This window comes from Tachypleus tridentatus, chromosome 7, assembly GCF_004210375.1.
Source record: "Tachypleus tridentatus isolate NWPU-2018 chromosome 7, ASM421037v1, whole genome shotgun sequence".
Taxonomy (NCBI): Eukaryota; Metazoa; Arthropoda; class Merostomata; order Xiphosura; family Limulidae; genus Tachypleus; species Tachypleus tridentatus.
In genome coordinates, this window is record NC_134831.1 from 106,850,068 (window position 1) to 106,874,664 (window position 24,597).

The 24,597-nt window shown below is 34.4% G+C and overlaps 1 protein-coding gene across 3 annotated transcripts in view; it reads right to left on the reverse strand.

Moving 5' to 3' along the window:
- LOC143256331 (N-acyl-phosphatidylethanolamine-hydrolyzing phospholipase D-like) overlaps positions 1-19,923 on the reverse strand; it is a 54,791-nt gene extending 34,868 nt beyond the window's left edge. Inside the window, exons 1-2 of one of the 3 annotated variants that reach the window (XM_076513417.1) lie at positions 19,790-19,923; positions 8,259-8,861 (exon numbers count right to left, since the gene is read on the reverse strand). In XM_076513417.1, the coding sequence (XP_076369532.1) occupies positions 8,259-8,780 (522 nt within the window). In that variant the 5' untranslated portion in view covers positions 8,781-8,861; positions 19,790-19,923. Of the gene's footprint in view, positions 1-8,258; positions 8,862-19,592; positions 19,622-19,789 lie in introns of those variants that run through there. The other 2 variants (XM_076513416.1, XM_076513418.1) reach the window with 2 other exon arrangements.
- Between the last annotated feature and the right edge of the window lie 4,674 nt (positions 19,924-24,597).

The following is a 24,597-nucleotide window of genomic DNA, read 5'->3' on the forward strand; positions in this document are numbered from 1 at the left end:
TTTATATGAAGGAGCAGAAACACATTTTGAAGATTCCTTAAAGGTTGATACTCAATATTCTGTTTCCATGATATGCAATCCTCTCTATTTGATTATTCCTTCCTTTTGAAATGATGTTAATCATCCCAGCTGTCCCACAGACACAAAAAACAATAATGTTCAGCACACCCACTATGCAAGCTCAACACTGACTTTTAGATGGTAATGATCTTGAACAAAGATGCCTCTACAATTATGGTTCAACAACAAAAAACAATTTATTCAACACTTACCAAAACATATTTAATAAACAACTAACCGGCCAGGACTTGACACCAATGTTAATAAATAATATACCATAAATACCAATACTATTTGAAATAATGGAATCAGAAAAAGGAACCAGAAAGTAAACCTAATTCAAAAAAATAAAACAAACAATATTCCAAACTTAACTTTAAATACTAATAAGAACATAATAAATACATGAGAGTTAAAAAGTTCTTCATGCTGTTTTGATAAAAACAAGTCATGAATCAGATCATTTAGCTTTTCTTGTGCGAGGCAGTTTATGCTGAGATGTCACAGGAATAGAATTACTAACTGAAGAGGACTCATTGTCTTCCTTGCAGAATAACATTTCTGTTGTCCACTTCATTAATGGATGTGGCCTTGGAAGATCATACCTATGAGATACTAGCTTCGTGATACATCTGGATATTTAATGTGTTGTTTAGTTTTGCCTAAGTATCAAGAAACTTCAGTCATGCAAAAGTAAGAGTCAGTTAGATGATGTTTAGGCTCATGAAAACTGCAAATAGCAAACTAGCTCTCTTTATTTAGCCACTGTGTCAAGCCAGATAATGCAAACTGTACAACACACATGTAGAACCCAGTATTTTTTTTGGTCACCAACTTTACATTCAAAATAGCAGTAATACACTACCTTTACCTTGTGTGCAACATTTTACAAAAAAGTACACAAAAGTACAAATTTTCCACAAATTTAGCAGACACTGATAGGGTGATTTTTGCACTTTTGTTTGATTGGTTTGGTGTTTTATGGCACACATTATCTAGGTTATCTGCACCTTACATCTGGTAAAAAGTAAAAATTAAATTTAGTAAAATTCATAAAAGGAAATTAAAATAAAACAAAATAAAGTTTAAAATAAAACATAAATAGCATAAAAGCCAATGTTTACATCTAGGCTACAGCAGTAAGAGAAAAACTACAGTAATACAAGTTGTAAAGGACTTTCTGCAACATAATTGTAATTATTATAACTCACCAGGAAGACTAACAGGTAAATACAAAAACCACCATCAGCCACCTGAAGTTGGCCTTTCCAGTTCTTGTTCTGAGTTGTTTGACATTATGGTCATTTTCAGAAAGTAAAGAAATAAAAGTTTTTAAAGACTTGCAGCAAAATTTTAATTATACCTTGCCAGGATGACAAATGGGTAGTTCAAACAACAGTGTTAGTTACCTGAAGTTGGCCTTTCCAGTCCTGAAATTGAACTAGATGAACTTTGACTCTTAAAAGGAAATCACATTAAAAAAAGCCTAATGTATAAATTAAAAAAACATAAACAGCATTAGAAAGATTAATGGCCCTTAAAAAACTAAAAACATTTCTAAGGTGGACAGTGTCACCATCACCAATAACGCTGTCTAACATTATGGACAAACCTTGGGACAGAACATGTTTAAAATGGTGCCGTCCTTACAACTCTCAACGACAGCAAGACAGTAAAATGTGGCTTACTGTGACCTGAGTGTTACACAGACAACACATTAGTGCATCAGTCCCAGATAAAAGAAAACAATGAATTAAAAAACTGTGACCAATGCATAGTCTAGTTAGAACAACTTCCTCTTTCCTATCCTTATGAAAGCTCATTCCAAGTCGACTGCCAACTGACACGGAGATGAGCACAGCAGTGATAATGCCAGAGCAGATAGATTTAACTGCAGTGTTGGTGAGCTCATTCGCGCAAACACCAGCATGGCCCAGTATCCAGACAAACTGGATATAAGTAAATGTTAAAGTCAATAATTCTCTAGCCATGTGACTTTTTAATTTCATAAAGTATAAATATATTCCTGTATCGAGATAAACTACTTGTACCTGTGAGAACATGAATTTCTGTTACTGAGTTAAACATCTAAAAGTTTTCTTTATTATCCATTTCACTGGTCTATAAACTATATGCAAGTGAAAGTTATTTCAGATTATTTCTCTCTAAAAATAATTCCTATTGGTTTCAAACACACAATTTAAAACAAAATACTTTTGCAATTCACAAACAACAGGAACATATACAAAAACTATAACAAAAATCAGCAACTTTTAAACCTTACACACTTACTGTTTTATGGCATAATAGTCTAATTCTCACTCTATTCAACCTCATGTAAACTTTCTTTACAGCAGTTTTCAAAATGGTGTGTCATTAGTAAATGAGAAAGCTTGTATAAAAACAGATAAATGCTTGAACATCAAGAAATGGATGATATATTCTTAACAAAAACAGATATTCTCCAGGATCAGCAGCAAAACTCTGAACAAAATTGATAAATGGTTTGTTTACAGCAAAACTCTTCATAACTGAACAGAGACGAAAATATGAACTTTTTCATTTTTCTGTCATGAATTACACTAACTAAATGTCAACAATGGCAAAACACCAAAGTTATAATTTTCCTATTTCCAATTGGTACTTCCCTTGTCTTACAAGATTAGTTATTTTGATTCATTAATGCACTTTTTCTTTATGCATGCCACAATCCTTCTCCCACACACACGGAAATCAAATGATTCCAACTCCTCTATCATCTAAATCATCATGCTTCATCTCTTTACCAATAGGAGCATAGTATAATCATGTGACTCTCTCTATGTGCCTCATCCAAACTATCACTTTGAAGTTGGCAGAAAATGGAGGCCCTAGAAGAGTGTGGAAAGTGTGAGAAGTATGAATGGAGGGAAGTACTTATTGGAAATCCATTTTCCATATAGGAAGATTATAACTTCCAATATGATTCTTCCCTCCAATCACAAAATTAGTTAGAATCCCACATTAGTTATGAGAAGAAACCAATGGATAGAAAGAATAGACATTCCCAACTCCTCTTGTTCAAATGTGCAAGAAAACAGGGTGAAAAGATAGAGAAGCACATCCAAGTAGGAGAGGATATGGTAAGAAAGTGATCATAACCAGAAAAAGATATTGTAACTCAATATCACAATGAGAAAAGTGGGTAAACAAGAATGTGCCCTTGGGTGTGAAGTGGATAGAGTGCAACAGACTGCACTCAGTAAGTTAAAAGCAACCAAAATTTCTTGCATAACTCCAACTACTGCATGATGGAAGAATGAGGATCATACCGTCTTCACTTCAAACCTAAGAACTGGGGATTTGTGAACATCCCAATTCCCAGTGAACATAAAGATTAGCTCTGAGCTATTGATCCATGAACTAGATATCTGGTATCAAAAGGTTGTCTATTGCATGCAATCAACTCCTGCAACCATGAAACAGGCCAGAAAAATCCAAATAGTAATAACATCCCCGTAAGAGAAGAGATAATAATAGGACTAGAACAATCCCATGTACAACTGCTTTGACACACAATATAGACTGAGGAAATCGAGGGAAAAGACAGACAATCCAAAACCCCTGCAAGGATTTATGCTGATTGCTTCACTCTGGTCCAAAATCTGTCTGAACAATGTTGGACCACATGAATGACTCAATCCAGAAGGGTAGGATACCAGGGAGGGAGAAGTATCTGGAAGGAACATATGAGTAGGGTAAAAACAGAGGAAGTAAAACTTTATGGCATCACAGAATGAAAGGTATAGGATAAAGAACCATCCTCTATCAAGGAACAAGGACACAAAAGACCCATAGTCAAAGAGCTGGATAGGAAATTACCATCATATGAACCAAATTAGATTTGTTAGCAGAAATGGCTGGGAGGGAGGAACAACTGTTATAACCTTGGAAACCAAGGCTGAGTTGGCAAAGAGGGAGCAATCAGGCAAACTCTACAAGAATTGAGGTGGACAAAAGAAATCACCTGAGAAGTATGGGAGGGATGGGTACATATAAAGATATGTGTATGACCAATCCAGGTTAAAGACATTTACTGCCAGAGCCAGTGAATGAGGTACGGTTGGCCAAAATAGAGGGAACTTAGTGTTGAGGCCCATAGCGAAGGGATTCCCCTTGGAAAGAAGCCTAACCAACAGTAAAGATCCCTAAAAATGAGGGGATGTAGTGCCCACTCCATTGAATATATCCATTTGGGGTATGAAAGATGATTCATGACTAGATTAAAAGAACCCCCACATGACATAAAATAAGGCAAAGATGATGTGAATAGGTCAAGAATAAGAGATCCAACATCAATAACATAGATCTATGGACTGGATATTCTCTTGGTGGGTAATATATGCCACTACTGTAAAAATATCTGAAGGAATAATCCCCAGTTGTCAGGTGAGAAGGCAATTATGTAAGACCAAACCTGTGGACAAATTCTGACAACAATAATCTATCAATTGCTATTCTCCACAGATGAAAGGCTCAAACATTCCTGGTGTTTACTCTCCATCCCAAAAGGATGTGTTCAGGAAAAGATGTAGACCCTAAAATGTGGAAAGAAGCAGCACACCAGCTAATATATAGACTCAGTGATGTCAAGAAACCCACTTGTTGAGAAATTTATATGCAAAAACGGCTCGTTTGGGTTGAGAAAATATTTTACATAGAAGAGTGAACAACGTTTCGACCTTCTATGTTAAATATTTTCTCAACCCAAACAAGCTGTTTTTGCATATAATATATAGACTCAGTATCTAATATCTACTTCAATATCTAATGTAGAGGCACATTATTTAGATTTAGAATTTTAAATAACTGATAATGGTATCAATCAAAGTATGGTTTACCATACGCTTCTGTTATAAGCATTGTAACTTCACAATTATTCAGATTTTGTAAAAATGTAATAAATAACAATATTTTATTATTACTGTTGAAATTTTGATACAAATAATATTTAATAAACAACTAAATAAAGTTATAAAATTATTCTGTAATAAACATAAAAATTTATACAAAATATAAGTAAGTCAAAATTAAGAAAATTTTATTGAAAGTTTCTTACAATTATTTTTAGGTGTTAATAAAGTTACCTAAATAACTTAGGCCAACTTTATGTGTATAACCATCTTACTGCATATATAGGCTTGTTTACAATCTGAAAACTGATAGTTACAGTAGATTTAATAGGTGGTGGTTGGGAATCATACTAGTCAGTTTAGGTAACTGGTTGGGTTGATTGATTTAGTGTTTTATGGCACAAAGCAGCTAGGCTATCTGTGCCAAACGTCCGGTAAAAGGTAAAATAAATTAAATGTAGTGAAATACAGAAAAGGAAATGAAGGTAAAACAAAACATCATTGAAAAACAGAAAAAGCATAAAACCAATGTTGACACCCAGTTTACAATGGTAAGAGAGAAACCAGAGTAAAAGAAGTTGTAAAGTACTTACTCCAGCAAAATGGTAATGATCATAACCCGCCAGGAAGACTAACAGGTAAGTTCAAGAACCACCGTCAGTCATCTGAAGTTGGTCTTTCCAGTCCTGGTTCCGGGTTATGTGTCATAGCAGCCATTATCAAAATGTAAAATAATAGAAGTTTTAAAAGACATATAGCAAAATCGTAATAATGAGTAGCCAAATGTCCAGTAAAAAGTTAAAAGTAAAGTAAATGAAGGTAAAAACAAAACAGCAATTAAAAACAGAAAATTGCATAAAACCGATGTTGACATCCAATCTATAAAGTTGTAATGAACTTCTGTAACAGAATGGTAATGATCACAACCCGCCAGGAAGACTAACAGGCAAGTACCAGAACCACAGTCAGTCACCTGAAGTTGGTCTTTCCAGTCCTGGTTCCGGGTTATGTGTCATTATGGCCAGTACCAAAGGGTAAAGTAGTAAAAGTTTACAAGACATGCAGCAAAATTGGAATAACAACTCGCCAGAATGACTAACGGGTAGTTCAAACAGATAGTTTAAACAGCAGCGTTAGTCAGCTGAAGTTGGCCTTTCCAGTCCTGGTGTCGAGTTATTTAATGTTCTGGCCATTTTTCAATGTCAAATTGAACTAGAGAAAATGAAACAACTGGTTGGAACTCTCTATACTAGTATAATTTGTCTACTGGGCTACTAAATACTTTACCACCATAATGAGAGCTGGAATGTCAACTTCAAGAGGTAAATTTATTTAGCTTACCCCTAAGTGGTAATACCTTATTTTATTTTCCTTTATTTTGGAGAACAGTCACCTTCCCACAACTATGTACAAACAGTAAAGGGTGGGATCCACCCACACCTTGCAAAGTAGTTACACGGACAGACAATAGGCAATGTTATATTTACACAAATATCTTTCTTAAAGTCTCAATTAGACATAGTATCAATTTTCTCACTTAATGTATGATTTCTATCAGTTTCTCAACCTTTTCATCTCAAGACTCTTACAGTACTTGACAATAGTAAAGGCCACATATGCAGTCACTTAGAACAGTCACAGCTGCACAGGCCCACTGGTAGCCCACAACTGGTAGTCCATCAGTTGAGAAACATTGTTTATATTATAGGAAAATTATAGTCTAAATAATATCTCCAAAACTTCACATTAAGTTGGAATGTTTACAAGTCTAAATTCCTCTAATATATAATTTCAAGCAACTTTGTTAACACTTTCAAGCTTCAAATACCAATTATAAATGTAAAAACCAAAAAGGTAAAAGTTGGTATTACTATCACTTCAAATCACCAAAAGAACTTTCTTTAACATGAGGAAAAGGTACTTTACAAAGAGTTTAAAACCTGAAGACTTTGTCAACATAAACTATCATTGAAAGCTTGTGTTTTCCTTTTACCTTATTTTTTTATTATCTTATTTACAGAATTAGTTTAATGTTTATTTTAATTCTCATTTGTGTATAATTTTACCTAATATTTTAATTTACAATTCAAGTAAATATAGGTGAGCACATTTTCCTTCAGAGAAGTGTGCTGTTAAACCACAGCTGCAAGTTGCAGCTGACACGAGTCCTAATGCGTGTTAAGTATAGCTCAAAAGTGACACACACAGAATGCCTATTATTATTGTCAAGTCATAAAGAGTCAGTAGAAAACCAGGTATCACGTTTGATAACTACATATCTAACTCATGGAGAGGTTATTCTTTTAATTATCAAGCATGTATCTCTTCTAATTTTTATCAGTATTCTTTATGAATCTATCATAAAGAATGAAGTCTATAATTATGTTCACTGCTGAGAAAATTAAACTTGTTCATATTAATGACATAGAAACTGCTGAATAAAAAAAATCATTCAAATGACCCCATATCAAGAAATTAAAGCAACAAGAAAGTAACTCTCAGTGTGTCAAAATACCTGACTACTGACTTGAAGGCTGAGAAAATGCAAAAAAGATGATGGAAAGCAGCCTAAAAACCTATGTTCAATGATACTGTTTTGAAAGTCAAATTTCATGATAAGGAACAATGTGCATGTTCTCACTTAACCAATAAGCTTTTATGGTTGGAAAAAAACAAACAAGCTTTGTTAGCACTGATTAAGAAAAAGCAGTTTCATTCTGAGTTTACTTACTGATTATAAGTACTATGTTATTATAAGTTTCAGTTTTTACAGCAAGGAAGAATATTTATAAAAGAGTTACAACATTAAAAACTTGTGAACATGAGAATGATTACAATGGTGGTCAAACAGCATACCTGTTATAAAAAAAATATTCTTCCTTGATGTAAAGTTCCCTGCTGGGATAGAGGTAAGTCTACAGATTTACAATGCTAAAATCAGAGTTTCAATTTCCCTCTGCAGACACAATAGACAGCCCGATATGGCTTTGCTAAAGGAAAACATACCCTTAATGTAAAAGCTGTAACTTGTAATAAAATAACAAGAAATAAACTTATCTACCTGCATATGTTTGTGGTTGGTGACTTGAATAAGTGTTATAAAAAAACAAGATTTACACTTCTTATTCAACCAACACTTTAGGTTGATGGTTTATATCATACTCAAAAAATATCTGATTAGAAATTAGCATTTACATTGACACAATCATTACATCTACATAAAAAAACATTTTTAAGGCTATCAATTTACAGTTTATGAAAATTCCTAAAAATATAGATATTTTATAATGATTAAACAAAACTTACACTTTTTGATGGGATGTTACTCTTGTCTTTTGAAAGCCCAAACTTCAAGATATTTGTGATAGTTGGGGGACGCCATGTTGGCCATGGATTTTGAAATCTTCCATTAATACAAAGAGATCGTTGAAGGTCTACTCTACCAGGATGTACCACTGAATTTCTTTTGATGGTAGGACTAGTTTCTCCATCACTTGCAACAGAAATATGATCACTGATGCTTAAAGAAGAGACATCACTAGTACATGGTATAGCATGGTCATTATCCACATCAAAATCTAACAGCTGACTTCTGCCATAAGCATTATCACTGTCATAAGTGAACTTATCAATTCCAGTTGAGCAAATGAGAGAACTTCTCCTAATTAACTTTCTTTCACTATTACTTGAAATATCAGAACTAGAATCAGATATTTCAGGCGGTGTGTTCAGCTCTGAAGAACCACTACCATTTGTTAATTTTTCAAATGTTTCTCCTTTTTTAGTCATCCTCAAATCCAGCGATAACTTCTTGTTTTTTGTGGTCATTTTCACACAAATTCCCAACTGTCTGTGACATGAACTATAAAGAATTAACAAGTATCTTGTATTTGATACTGTTATGGTAAACTGAAAGTGAAATGAATTAGTAAATATAAGCCTTCATTTTGTACATTTATGGTTAAAGGTTAAAAATAATCATTGAAACCTTTAATTAAAAAATACCATTTTGCTGTTCAATTATGTTGACTTGACACTTAAAATATATATATAACTATGCATTAAAAATGTTTAAATATAGTACAATATAATTGAAAAAACTAAGAAAATAAAACAAAGAAAATATATATATTGGTTTTAGAAAAAAAAATTCTGAAAAGAAGAATTATATTCTGTATTAATAAGTTTGGTTTGGTTTGTTTTGAATTTTGTGCAAAGCTACATGAGGGCTATCCACACTTGCTGTCCCTAATTTAGCAGTGTAAGACAAGAGGGAAGGCAGCTGTCATTACCACCCCCTGCCAACTCTTGAGCTACTCTTTTACCAACAAATAGTGGGATTGACCGTCACATTATAATGCTTCCATGGCTGAAAGGGCAAGCATGTTTGGTGTGATGGGGATTCAAACCCACAACCCTCAGATTATTAGTCAAATGGCTTGTCCACCTGGCCAGGCATTAACAATATCACTTTTCTTGCATATTTTACAGGATATGCAGTCATAAAGTACTTTTGTTTATAGAAGGAAGACACTTTTAATAATATATCAAATTCTTTACTAAAAGGTATTCTTTTTTAAAATAATGTTTTTTAATTCTGTAAATGGTCATCTTCAGTTTTTGTAAATACTGTTTTAAATGTTTTATAAACACTCACAGTTGGTCCATGGCAAAGCAGTACATACACATTCAATAAATTTCACGATGTACTAAACGTGTCTATAACTATATGTATGGAAACTTCTCAGTAGTTTATATCCACCAACAGTTTACAATTAAAAACATCAATGTACCTCAGTAGTTTATATCCACCAACAGTTTACAATTAAAAACATCAATGTACCTCAGTAGTTTATATCCACCAACAGTTTACAATGAAAAACATCAATGTACCTCATTATTCACTACAGTTTGGTATCTGTAGTGCAAAATATCAGAAATGACAATTTTACAGGAGTGTTGGTAAAAGTTGTAGAAATAAAAATGTTTCTTACAGGCACTTAAGACTGCATATAACACCTTTTTGTATAAATATATAAAAACTGAAACAGCTGTCATGAGCTGTTAATTACAAATGTAGAAAGAATTGAGAAATGTATAAGTTATTAGCAAACTATTACAATCTGAGGCTGGAAATTATCTCAAAGTTATCAAAGTACTTTCAAATTCATTAAATTCTTAGATCCAGAAACTGTACTTTCCATCACAAATGGTCCTTTGATGTCTATATCTTATTACCTATATAAGAAAGTTAAACAGCCAAGGTTACGTAGCCTTGTGGTTTCCAGTCTTAAGTATTATTTATACTCACTTCAATAACTTTTACACTTCTCTTCAAATTTAAGTGGAAGAGAATGAAATGCTCATTTGTATAATTACTTTGTTTTTACATGTAACATGGGTAAGTAGCCATGTGGTAGTAACATGGGTAAGTAGCTATGTGGTAGTAACATGGGTAAGTAGCTATGTGGAAGTAACATGGGTAATTCGCTATGTGGTAGTAACATGGGTAAGTAGCTATGTGGTAGTGGTGTACATTTACAATCTTGACATGTGAATTTATAAATAATCATTTCTTATCAGAGTTAGTATATTATATGTAGGGATGGCCAAGGTACACAATAAACATAATACAAATATGCACACTAAAAAAAATAAACAATGTGAGATTTTTACTATAAAAGATGACTGCCACTCACATTTCTCTACCCTAAAAACAAGGCAAAAAAAACCCAATGCTAAAAGATCCAACAAAATTGTGATTAAGTGATGAATCCAACAAATTGGTTGTCTTTGTTTCGCTCAAGATAACTCTACTACATAATCATTAATGTCAGTTTAAACTTAAGTCCACTCTGTGTGTTTTCTGATGTCACAGCTTACCATAATATCTAATAGTTATTTTAAAAATTCATAATTCTAATGTAAAACAATGTTATCATTACACCTTGAAATTAGTTTTTGATAAAAATCTGGTGTTCCTATAAAAAGCTCAAGTACAAGGAGAAACAGAAATCACCAGCCTATAACAGATGACCATGAGATGACTGTAATCTTGATGCTTTGTACATAGGTGTCTTTAGAAAACCAACCTCTCTACTGTATATGGAGTAAAAAAAAAAATCAAAGAAAATAACATTAATTTTATTACAAACATTCAGATGATACATTATCTTTCAGTGAAGGGAAAACATCATGAGATATAAAATATTGCAAATGTAAAATAATGAAGGAACGGCACTGCTGATATGCATGATGCAACTATACACAGGTCATTCCTACATAACTTTCAATATTAAAATTAATGTTACACTATTACATGCATACATCACTTCAGTATTACTATAGTTGGAAGTTGTTTGTTACTGACTATTTGGATCCAGTTTATCATAATACCAGTCATGTCAGGGTAAGCCCAAATGTAGTATACCTAACAGCCTAGGATTTATGTACAAGGAAAACCAAGTTGAGTCAAAACAAATTTTAATTATTAGACAATTACAGAACCTTGCTACAAGGTTGGTAATTCTGTTTTGTACTCATGCATTTTGTAATGTAATATTAAATCTTATTATTGAAGGGCATGTATCAATGGTCTACAGATGGTTGTATTGTCCCTAATAATTTTTTGCCATCCCAATATCATTTTCATTTAAAATATTTTTAATACTTTATAAAATAACACTCATAAACTGAAATATATATTTCACCCTCATTAACCTGAAGTTATTATTCTCCTATACTAAAAATATAATTCTGATAGACACTTCCTTCTTCTCACAAGGTTAGCTACTTATAGCTATTTCTGTTTATATATGAACATTTTTATTACACCTGCCACAAGCCTTTCACACCCCCTGCTGGAATTTCCTCCAAAGGCCAATGAAGACAAGAAGTGAGGGAAAAGGTGAGGTGTTTAATTTGATGAGAGGTAACACAGAATAAGGTATGGTGGAAAGGGAACAAATAGAAATAAGCCAACTAAATCAAATGATGAACCCAACTGGTGAGGATACAGATAAAGAAACAGGAACACTAAGGGAGCCAAGCAGGCAATTTAACAACAAAGGGCAAGCACAGGACCTCAAAGTCTATCTAGATCCTGATGGGGATAGAGATGAGAAATAAGAGTGAAGGGAAATAGGTGGAAAGGAGGAGTTATTACCTTCACAAACCACCCAGATTCTGAGAAGAAAGGAACAATCTAAGAATATGGAAGCAAAATACTCTCCAACGTCTGAGAATTATCCAACAATCAAAGAAGATCGTCTACAAGGGAAGCAGGAATGGTAATAGTTCTATTGACAGATGAAGGGGATAAGTGGTGTCACAAAAAACACAGCCCCAAAAGCAACAGAACCTCGCATGTAAAAGGTGAGAGAGCAGACAAGGCACAGCAAACTAACAATTCCATATAACCAAGTCAAAAAGTAGAAGGTTGGGTCTGGCTAAGGTGAGTGTTGAAAAAAATATTTAATTGCACAAGATGTGAGGTAGGAAGGACTTCTTCAGTTTGATCAACCAACACACCCAAGCAGCTCTGAGAAGGAGATAAGTTAACTCTTGTTCATAATGGGCCTGAAGTCACCAGTTTTCCATTTGAACAGCTCTCACTATCCGAGCAAAAACACAAACACCAGAAGCTAGCCTGAAGGGTAAAGTATAAAATTGGTATTCCACCCTCAATGAACAAACCAAACATAAGGATGAAACTGTACCTAGATGAGAATATGCAGATAAGCATTAAAGACATCCACCTTGGTCATTCATAGAACGGAGAAAATGCCCACTGAAGAGTGAAGTAGGAATCGGTGAATGTGGAAGATGAAGAAAATGATTGAGGCAGAACAGATCAATGATAGGCCTCCGGTCTTTTTGAAAACTACAAACATACATGTGAAAACCATGGGGATGGATCTAGAACAGGTTCAAAAGCCTGTTGGGTGAGGAGGTCTAGCAAGTTTCGGGATCCTGAGAAGGAAAGGAAGCAGGTACCTGAGACAAGGGAGGCTGGGCAAGAAACAGAAGATTTTATTCCCTATGACAAAACCTGAAGAACTCAAACATCAGTTGCAAAAGTACATCACCTATGAATGAAGACTGTATGTTGAGTATCCACCTGGACTGAACCCACCAAGTAGTCACTAGAACTTTTGACAACATATTGTTTGTGGCTGAGAAAAAAAAACAGTAAACCGTGGCACCAAGAGAAGGAGGGGTAGGTACAGGTTGGGAAGAAAAAGAACAGGAAACTGGAATTGGTACCACACTCAGCTCTGACTGAAATAAATGGACAACCAGATGTGAAAGGGTAGATTGGTGCTGAGTGGGTGCCATTCCAAGACTCCAAGAACTCTACAACCATATTAAAGATTATATGTCTTAAAAATGAAGCCACATGTAAACCCCAGAGATAAAAAGCAGGTAAACAGATATAAAATAAAAGAGCATCATGACCTAAAATATTCCAACAACAGATGGCATTTGTAAGACCAGAGCTTAAGACAACAAATGAAGCAATGTGGAGGTAAGGAGAGACAGAATGTCCCAAGAAAATCCCTGAAAATTTTTGTAAAGAGCCTCAGACAGGACATGGATAGTGGAAAGATCCCACAAAAGTCGTGAAGGTAAGACAGAGACAAGATCACTGGGCATGGGTGAGACAAAAGGAGGATTTAGAACCCTAACTGAAATGAGTAAAAATGAACCCAATAGTTGTAGTGAGATTTGGACAATCAGTCTTATGATATATGAATGCATACTGATCAGAAGTCTGTGTGGGACGAGGAATACTAACACCATTGCCCAACCGAAAGGTGAAATGGTCAACATTAACCCGAACATTTGTGAATTGTGAATGAGGGAAAAAAACAAATAGGGTTGGAAAGTATAATCATGCAATAATGAAGGATGTGAGCCATAAGATATACAAACAAAACTACACATACCTGAGAACTAAAATCCATAAAAACTGTGGAAAGCCAAACAGAGTTCTCAAGAAGGGTATGAGAAGGCACAGTAAATCTGGGAGGTGGAAACAAGTGATCAAAGTATTCAACAGCCTGCTCAGGTTCCACATGTTCAAGAGGAAGTGTGGTAACATCAAGACAAAAAGTTAATCCATGTAACATTCAATCTTCCTACAAACAAAAGCTGACTAATCTCTCAACATCTAAAGTAGAGACACTAACTTTGTAATTCATGTTGTAGCAGTCAAGAAAAATAGCTGAAGTAAAATTAAATGTGACCAGAATAAGGATGAGTGTACTGTAAATGTGACCAGAATAAGGATGAGTGTACTGTACTGCTATCGAATAAGAAAAATAGCTGAAGTAAAATTAAATGTGACCAGAATAAGGATGAGTGTAAATGTGACCAGAATAAGGATGAGTGCACTGTAAATGTGACCAGAATAAGGATGAGTGTACTGTAAATGTGACCAGAATAAGGATGAGTGTACTGTACTGCTATCGAATAAGAAAAATAGCTGAAGTAAAATTAAATGTGACCAGAATAAGGATGAGTGTACTGTAAATGTGACCAGAATAAGGATGAGTGTACTGTACTACTATCGAATAAGAAAATAGCTGAAGTAAAATTAAATGTGACCAGAATAAGGATGAGTGTACTGTAAATGTGACCAGAATAAGGATGAGTGCACTGTAAATGTGACCAGAATAAGGATGAGTGCACTGTAAATGTGACCAGAATAAGGATGAGTGCACTGTAAATGTGACCAGAATAAGGATGAGTGTACTGTAAATGTGACCAGAATAAGGATGAGTGCACTGTAAATGTGACCAGAATAAGGATGAGTGTACTGTAAATGTGACCAGAATAAGGATGAGTGCACTGTAAATGTGACCAGAATAAGGATGAGTGCACTGTAAATGTGACCAGAATAAGGATGAGTGCACTGTAAATGTGACCAGAATAAGGATGAGTGTACTGTACTGCATCGAACAAGAAAAATAGCTGAAGTAAAATTAAATGTGACCAGAATAAGGATGAGTGTACTGTAAATGTGACCAGAATAAGGATGAGTGCACTGTAAATGTGACCAGAATAAGGATGAGTGCACTGTAAATGTGACCAGAATAAGGATGAGTGCACTGTAAATGACCAGAATAAGGATGAGTGTACTGTAAATGTGACCAGAATAAGGATGAGTGCACTGTAAATGTGACCAGAATAAGGATGAGTGCACTGTAAATGTGACCAGAATAAGGATGAGTGCACTGTAAATGTGACCAGAATAAGGATGAGTGTACTGTAAATGTGACCAGAATAAGGATGAGTGCACTGTAAATGTGACCAGAATAAGGATGAGTGTACTGTAAATGTGACCAGAATAAGATTAAAGCCATTTTGATGACAATTTTAAGCTCATGCACTAAGACAAAAGAGAATGGTTTCTGAGTGTAAGTATTACCAAACAAGAAGTAACAGTTTGGTAGTGTCACATGTATCCTATGCTCTTATTGGTGGAGAAGCAATGCTTAATGATTTACGTGAGAGACATGTTGGAATCATTTGATTCCAATAGAGGAATGCAGAAGTGTGGTTTGTGTAATAAAAAGTTTGCATATAGAGGGCAGCACCAAACAGAAACAGCTAATGTTGTGAGAAGAGGGAAATACTGTATTGGAATTACTGCTATTATCATTAGTGACATAACCAAAGGGCAGATATACAGCTGACACAATCTCAAATCAGAATAAGAATTTCTGCATTGAAGACAGATTTGGAGAACTATAAAAGATCAAGACAGCTGGTCAAACTGGAAGTTGAAAAAATGTTGCTGAAAGTGTAAAATAAAGAGAAATGATTTCTTATTGAAAGTATCATAAAGGATGCTTTGAAAAGTCATTTAACAAAATTTAAATTATTGTTGAATAGTGAACTGGAGTTTACTAAAGGAAAATCTTACTTTAGTAATCTTTTGGTATTACTGAAGAGGTTATTCCTTATGTTAATGAAGGTATAGGTTTGAATGTGGTATTTATTTGATTTTCAGAAAGCACATGACAAGGTGCCAAATAAAAGGCTTGTAAAAGCAATGTACCACTCAGGTGTAAAGGACAGTGTAGTTCATTGGTTAGAAAACTGACAACACAGAAGAAAGCTGTGGGTTGTTATAAATGGAGTTCAGTCAAAATGAATTAACATCACAAGTGGAATACTTCAGGGTTCAGTCTTAGGACTTTTGCTCTTTTTGATTGACATCAATGACACAGAAATAGGAATGGTCAATAAATTATCCATATTTTCTGATGACATTAAGTTTTGGGTGTTGCTAGCTGTGAGGATGATGCTACTACTTTACAAAAGAATTATTTGGCAATTTGAATAAATAAATAGCAAATGACTCCTAATTGTAATTAGTGCAAGATACTGCATGTGTGATATCACAATTTGAGTTGTTAGTATATGTTTGATGGAAATAACCTTAATAGTGTTATGGAAGAAAAAAAATCTTGGTGTTCTGGTTGATCAGTTTCTTAAGTCATCCAAGCAATGTGCTGTTACTAGTGGCAAGATCAATATGATTTTAGGTTGTAACTACAGAAACAGTGAATAAAAGTACAGAGATACTATAATATTATTCTACAGATTACTGGTTAGGTCACATTTGGAATATTATGCTCAGTATTGGACTTTACAAAGAACACTGAGTTGTGGGAAAGGATTAAGAGAAGAGTTACTAATATGATATTATATCAGGATAAAAAAGTTAGAAAGGATATGACCAAGGCATTAAAGCCAGCCTAAAGTTTAAGACACAAAATTGGTACACCACCCTCTTCCAAACACCAGGAGAACAAGCCCACCAAAGAGTAAGGTAGGATTCTATGGAGAATCATGAAATGTCAACACAGATTAAAACGGGACAAACGGATGACTGGTATCCAGTCCCCAGTCTTTTTTGAAACCACAAGTATATGGGAGTAGCCCCTTGAAATGCTTGGGACAGGTCTGATAGCCTGATGGCTAAGGTCTTGTACTGCCTTGGAAAAATGCTGGCACAACAAGAGATCTTGAAGAGGGGGAAGGAACAGGCATGCTGAATAAGGGAGGAGGATAAGAAATGGGATGATGAAACCTTCTGACAATATGCTATTAACCAAAATATCAGATATGATAGCAATCCACCTAAATACAAAGACAGTTGTATGAGCATCCACTGGGTAGTCACCAGAAATCCTGTTGATATATCATACATTGTAATGAAAAACAATGAGCAGTGGCACTACTGAAAGAAAAAACAGGCAATGGTAGGGTTGGGAAAAAAACCAGTGCCACGCTCAGATCTGACTGGAATAAAAAGGTGGACTGTCGTTGGATTGAAACAACCACGGGCTCTATAGACTGTGCAATTGTATCAAACATGTCCCAGAAACAGAGCCATAAAAGGTACCACAGATAAGGAGACAGGTCTGTGATAATACATCATCATGATCCAAAAGGTTCCAACAACAAAGAAACTATGTTTGCAGGGCCAAAACAGAAGATGACAAGTAGGCCAACATGGAAGTGAGGAGGGAAAGGATGTCTCCAAAAAAAACCCACTCAGAGTTCCTGTGAACAGCTTTGGACAGGAGATAAATTGGGGAATGGTACTGCAAGAGAGTCACCATGGTAAGTTGAAGACAGGAATACTGGGTACCTGTTAGATGAATGGGAGATTTGAGACTTGTCCCACAAATAAGCAAACTGAACCCAACAATTGATGGTCCAGATAAAAGCAGTCTGCCCTTTGATAAGGCAGACTGATCTGAAGCCCATAGGGGATCAGGCATACTAATGCTGCCACCCAATTGGAAGGTGAAGTGTTTAGCATAAACTTGAACATCTGGGGAAAGAGAAAAACTAAACAAGGTTGTAAAGCAGAATCATATAAAAGGGAAAGACTTGGGTCATAAAAAATAGTAGCAATAGACAAAACACCATATACCTAAGAAATACAATCTGAACAAAATCTTCAGACAAGGCATGGGAAGGCACAGCAAACTCTGAAGAGAGGGGGAACAATTGATCAAAATTCTTGATGACAAGAAACCCACTTGAAATAAAAATGTATCACAGAACTGCTAGTGCAGATATTAACACTCTTACTGATAAGGAGAGAACAGTGTTTTGATCTTCCTAGGTCATCTTCAGGTTAAGAGAGAGTTTGAATGTAACCGTTAACAGACACGTCTTAGGGACAATAGTATAAACAGGTACAGCATTGTAGGGGGCATTGCAGGTGGATGTTAGGTTATTAATTAGTATAGGTATAAAGGTGTTCCCTTTATATTGGTTTAATTTTGGTTTTAGTTGCTGTATAAGTAGGGCTTCTTTGATTTTGCATTTGTTTATATTTGTTTCCCTACTTAATATCTTGATGTTTCCTATGGTTGTGTTGTGTTTATTTGATTTGCTGTTCAAAAACATGTGAAAGTATTTTTTGTGTTCTTTGAATCTAGTTTCCATTTTTTTTGCTAGTTTCTCCAATATAGAAGTTGTGGCAGTTGTTGCATTGTATTTTATAAATTGTGTTGGTGTCGTGGTTTGTCAGTGTAATTTTTACATAGTATAGACTTTGGTTTTGTATCTGGTTTTCAGTTTATCAGAAAACATCTGAATGTCATTGAACATAATTTTTATCTTCTGTTAATCCTCTTTCAAAGTAGTGCACATAAGGTCACAAATGCTCAACATCACTGTTGAAATCACACAAAGAAAGTATGGAATATGTTATGTGGTATAGAAATACTAAGATACTACTACATCTTCATTATACTATAAAATAAACCTGATAACAAAAATTATTACAACATACAAGTGAATTCATAACATACTAGTCTCCCACTTCAGTGAGATCAGCAATAAGAGTATGGCAAGGTTTCCCAATTTTTGAGTTGACAAATTTATAAAACTGTCATCAACCCCCCAAGTCCTTAGAATATAAATTAAATTTCATAGGTAAGGAATTACAATAAATAACCAATTTTTATTCATCATAGTACAAACAACAAGAAACAAAATGTAAAAAAAGAATGTTTTAATTTTCACTTGCCATAATGGATAATTTACTATGCCATGTGTACAAAGAAAGAGTCATATTATGGACTTTATACTATAAAGTTACGTAAACTTCTACTACACCAGTCACCTCAAACTTTAATTTGATAATAACTAACTTGAGGAATAACGAGAAAAAAAATGTAGATTTTTAATATTTAATAACACATTTTAAGTCACTTAAATTATAAGCAACACATTTCATTTTCTTTCTTTTTTAATCACACCATCATTCTATAAAAGTATAATTATGATATTACACTCACATCCTACTCCTATTCCTAGTAGTCAACTAGAATATAAATACAATGGTTAATTTATTTAAACTGATTGGTGATGTCGAGAAACCCACTTGTTGAGAAATTTATATGCAAAAACGGCTCGTTTGGGTTGAGAAAATATTTTACATAGAAGAGCGAACAACGTTTCGACCTTCTTCTTCCCAAACGAGCCGTTTTTGCATATAAATTTAAACTGATTGTTCTTGATATAGCTAGGTTCACTATTAAAGCACCTATTTAATTTCATTTTTACAACTTGAAAGTTGAAGTAACAAAAGCATTATTAACCTACCATAATTTTGCCATTATAACAAAATGTAAGTCGCAAGTTAAAAAAAATATGCTTAGGCCTAAACTGTTTAGGCAGTAACATAAATATGGTACAACTAAGTAGAAAATAACTTTGAAATCAACGTGACTGAAACATAAAAATAGTAACCATTGACGTCTATTCAACCTTAATATTCATATCCATAAACTCATTCTTACTTTGAACGTAACTCCAATATTATTTGCTTTCTTGCATTCTCGAATACTTAAATTAAATAAATAAATAAAACTAATAAATTATGTCATTGGCCACCTAGTAGTTCGCTCTAGAAAATAAACGAAAGAGTAATAAAAATGTAGATCTACACTATTCTCAGTTTTTATTTTTATTTTCATTTACTTTCTGTTAAACCTGTATATAAACTCATCTAATCACAATTACCTTTCTTTTTACTCTCCTTGTTCTCACACAGAATGTAGTAGTATGGTATTATTCTCTAACAACATTGCGAAACTTGAAAAAAAACAAGCAAAACAACAACAACAAACAAACTGGTGTTTCTTTCCTTTCTAAATTAGCAAAACGAAAACTTACTTGTTTATAATATTTTCTGCCCCTCCCAGTGGTATTTCTGCGTTACAAACTGGGTTTCGATACTCGTGGTGAGCACAGCACAAATAGCCCGCTGTTTAACTTTGTACTTAATTCCAACACACAAACACAAAATAATATTTTTATATTTAAACTTATTAGATCAAGCATTGATTCTGAACATAGTAAAAACACATTTTGAACTTTAAAGAACCGTACAGCTTCGAGGCCGAATAATATTTCCCCAGTAGTTCTGAAGGAGGTTCAGGATTGGATATGTGAGCCACTTCCTACTACTTTTTGTAAGTTCTTGAATAGTGAAGAGGTACCAAAGGATTTGGAAACTAGGTAATGTCACTCTTATTTTCAAACAAGGTGATAAAAAACTGTCCCAGTAATCATAGGCTCATTAGTTTGAAATTAGTTGTGGAAAAAGTTTTGAAAAACATGATAAAAGAGACTTTGAAAAGTCTTTTAACAAAGTTTAGAATTTTATTAGATAGTTAACACGGTTTCACTAAAGAAAAATATTACCCTACAAATCTTCTAACATTCTTTGAAAACACTATTGATTATATACATGAGGATAGGGGTATAGATTTGGTATATCTGAGTTTTTAGAAAGTATTTAACAAAGTGCAGCCCTCCAGTGGCTCAGCGGTATGTCTGCGGACTTACAACGCTAAAAACCGGGTTTCGATATCCGTTGTGGGCAGAGCACAGATAGCTCATTGTGTTGCTTTGTGCTTAATTCAAAACAACAACAATAAAGTGCAACGTAACAAGTTTATTTTAAAATAATTCTCTATAAGTGTAGGGGGTGCATTAGTAAACTGGATAGAAGAGTAGCTGAATTGAAGAAAGCGGAGGATTGTTGCAAATGGAGTTCTGTCAAACTGGATTAATTTTACGAGTGGGGTACCGAATCAGAGCTCAGTCTTAGGAATTTTGCTCTTTTTGATTTACATCAATGATACGGATGAGGGAATAGTCAATAAATTACTAAAATTTGCAGGTGATATTAAGATATTGAGTGTTGCTAATTATGAAGAAGATACTGATGCTTTACAAAATTATTTAGATTTTTTAGTGAGTTGAGCAAAAAATAACAAATTAGTTTTAATTATAATAAATACAAGATGATGCATGTGGTTTATCAAAATTTGAATAATAAGTGTAATCTGGACAGCAATAACCTTAACAGTGTCATTAAGGAAAGGGACCTTGGTGTAAGGGTTGATCAGTCTCTAAGACCATCCAAGCAATGTGCTGTTGTTAGTGATAAGGCAAAAATGATTTTAGGGCGTATCTACAAAAATATCGAATACGAGTCTAAAGAGGTTATAATTTCTCTGTTTAGATCACTGGTTACGCCAAATCTGAAGTATTGTGTTCAATCGTAGGCTCATTACGTTATGAAAGACATTTAATTATTGAAAAGAGCTCAAAGAAAGGTTATTAGAATGGTACTCGGGAAAGAGGGGTTGCCAAGTTGTTGTTTTTTTCGTGAAAAACAAGAGTAAGAGAGAATTTGAATGAGGTATTTAAGAGATTGTAAAGGAATTGACAGTGTTGATGCATCATTTTTTTCCTACTTAAAGGTAAGAATAGTAGGCCTTGAGGACACAAATATAAATCTTGGTGAGGTAGGCGTTACCTTCAGCTAAGACAGTTTTATTTTTCTAACAGAATGGTTGGCCTTTGGAATGGGTTGCCTTCAGGTGTTGTGGAGGCAGTAAATTTAAGTGAGTTTAATAGGAGGCTTGATAAATATAAGAATCATAAGGACATCACTGATTAGTTTTAAGGTTTTTTTCTGATTATTATTCATAGTTTTAATTTCCTTTAGAGGATGGGACTCTCGAGATGGACCAATAAAACCCATTATGTTATTTTATTAGTGTACAAGGTGTAGATAATCAGATTTCATTTGACTTTATATTATTTTGTTCAGTGGCAAGTCTTAGAATTTCGATACCAGCAATGGGCAGAGTACATTGATCTATTATGTAGTATTGTAATTAACAACAAACAGTTAACTTTATGCCTGCCACACATTATCCAGTTTATATCATTGTGGAGTGTTTAGGTGAAATCGATTTAACTTTGGAGCAACACTGGATAAATCCACTAAACAAGTGGAGGTTTTATCAATGTATCTATTATAAAGTACGACTACACAATTTAACACACGGTTTGGTGTAAAATTAAATAACAAGGCTAGACACGAAGTGAAAAGCAAAACGCACAATCTTTTTTATAGCAAAGCAGCATTAAAACAATGTGTCAACTTGTGGTTTTACTTATTCTGAAATATCGCTATTTTCTTTCAACCATTTTAGTTGTAAACATATATCAAAGCATTTAAATCTAATGTTGCTTATTTAGTTTCCAAGAAAACACCCTGTTTACCCAGAGTGACATTTACAACATTCGTGAGACCATGACCTCCAGACATCATTTGAGCAAACAATGAGGAAGACTACTGTTGGCATCCTTATACAAATGTGAGTATTGTTTTCAATGACCATGTTTAAGCAGACCGAAGACATGAATTGAAGCTGCTTTAGTTACAAGCTTGACAGATATATTAAATATAGTTCCTGTGATTTTAGTACTCTGGCTACCAGGGGCGTAGATTTTTACACCCAGTGAAGGGGGAATGATTTTTGCAACCACTTATGTGGACTGTTCAACTTACAAATTGGTAATCTCTGATTACGTGAACCTGAAAGCTGTAAACATGCAGTCACAGAGTAATCTTGTTGCCACGATACTTCGAGTTTCCATGTTGGTTTGTATAAGTGAGGTGTTGAGAACAGTTTTCAAAATGTTAATAGAATAAACACAAATGTGTCACAAATTAACTGCCACATGAATTTATTCCTGCACACTGCACAGTATAAAAGATGGCAATTATACTTGACTAGGTTATTAATAACTTTTATTGCATGAATTATGTTTTCAAATATTAATAAAATAAGTAATTACCCTTGATAAGTTTATATCTACTAAAAACTGTTCATGTTGTTTGATAAAAAATAATTAAAATGTCTTTGCGAACTCTTGAAAATTACATATGAATACAATGTAGCACAAAATTATTCATACTTTTCATTGAAGTAAGATTCATTTAGTCATCTAGTCTATATGTTTCCAAACGTAGACCTTCTTTGTGATGATCTGTTTATGAATTCTTTCATAAGCTCTTCTATATTTATCTTGTCGACCTGTTCTTTGTGAGTGTGACAAACTGCCACATGATTGAGGCGGCACTGAGACATAGTTTACCTTAACCACGTCTTCAACCGTCTTAATGCAGAAAAGCTGCATACAAGCAAAATTTTCATGAACACTTCACTAAACATCTGCTGGTTTGTTTCATGCATTTTACAGTAAGCATCCTTCGCACCTTTCAGAGATACTGCTTTTGTTGTTCCTTTGAACATGGGCAACTGAAACTCGAGCCGTTGTGCAGAGAATTTTGGATAGAAGTTTATAACCGAGTTGTCAATCTTGCCAGATGTGATCACGTTCTCAAGTGCCAGATATTGCCTCAAGTTATTGTTGTTTGCATTGAATCTAGTGGTCAGATGTTCTACGATTGTGTCCACAAATTCAAAATATTGTCTTCTGTAGTAATCTTTAGCTGTTGGAGAATTGTGTGCTGAGCCATCACCTGTGATCCTTCTGGGGGGTTCTGCGAATGTGTGGTAGTCCAATAGGTACCAGATCTAGGGAAGTTACCTTTTTCTCAATTTCATCAAATATCTTGTAATTTTCCTCTATTCGCAATACCCGCAACTGCTCAACTGTCATTGCAAATGCTTCAATCATGCCAGATACTGTCGCTGATTTTGCTTGGAATGCACGATTTAGTTCCTCTAATGCAGCTAATGGATGTTGAGCCATCAACAATCCTAAAACTGTTTTTCCTTTGTCAAATCTGTCCAGCAGACCTCGTGCTTTCACTGCTACATCTGATTTTTCATTTGCTAATTCAGACAAAGAATCAACAATGTCACTGTAGTGATCATTAGCACATGTAATTGCAGATAGGCGGCACAACCAGCGTGTTGGACACAGTGGGCGGATGTATTTAACTGGACCATTGTGGTTGTCTGACGATACAATATTTTCAAAGATTGTCTTGTATTTGCCTGACCTCTGAAGCAAGACACAAAGTTCATGTACCCACTGGATAGAATCTCGAACACATTCACAAGCTTCAACTGCATGTTGCATTATTAAATTAGCCTTGTGTACTCTGCAGTGAAAAATCAAAGCTGACGATTGCTTCTCTTTTATTTTTGCCTGGCATTCACTGTACGCACCATTCATGTTAGCGGCTCCATCATAAGTTTGTGCTCTTAATCCTGACAGTGATAAATTGAGTCTAGTCAGTACATCAAATGTAGTCAAGGATATTGTTTCA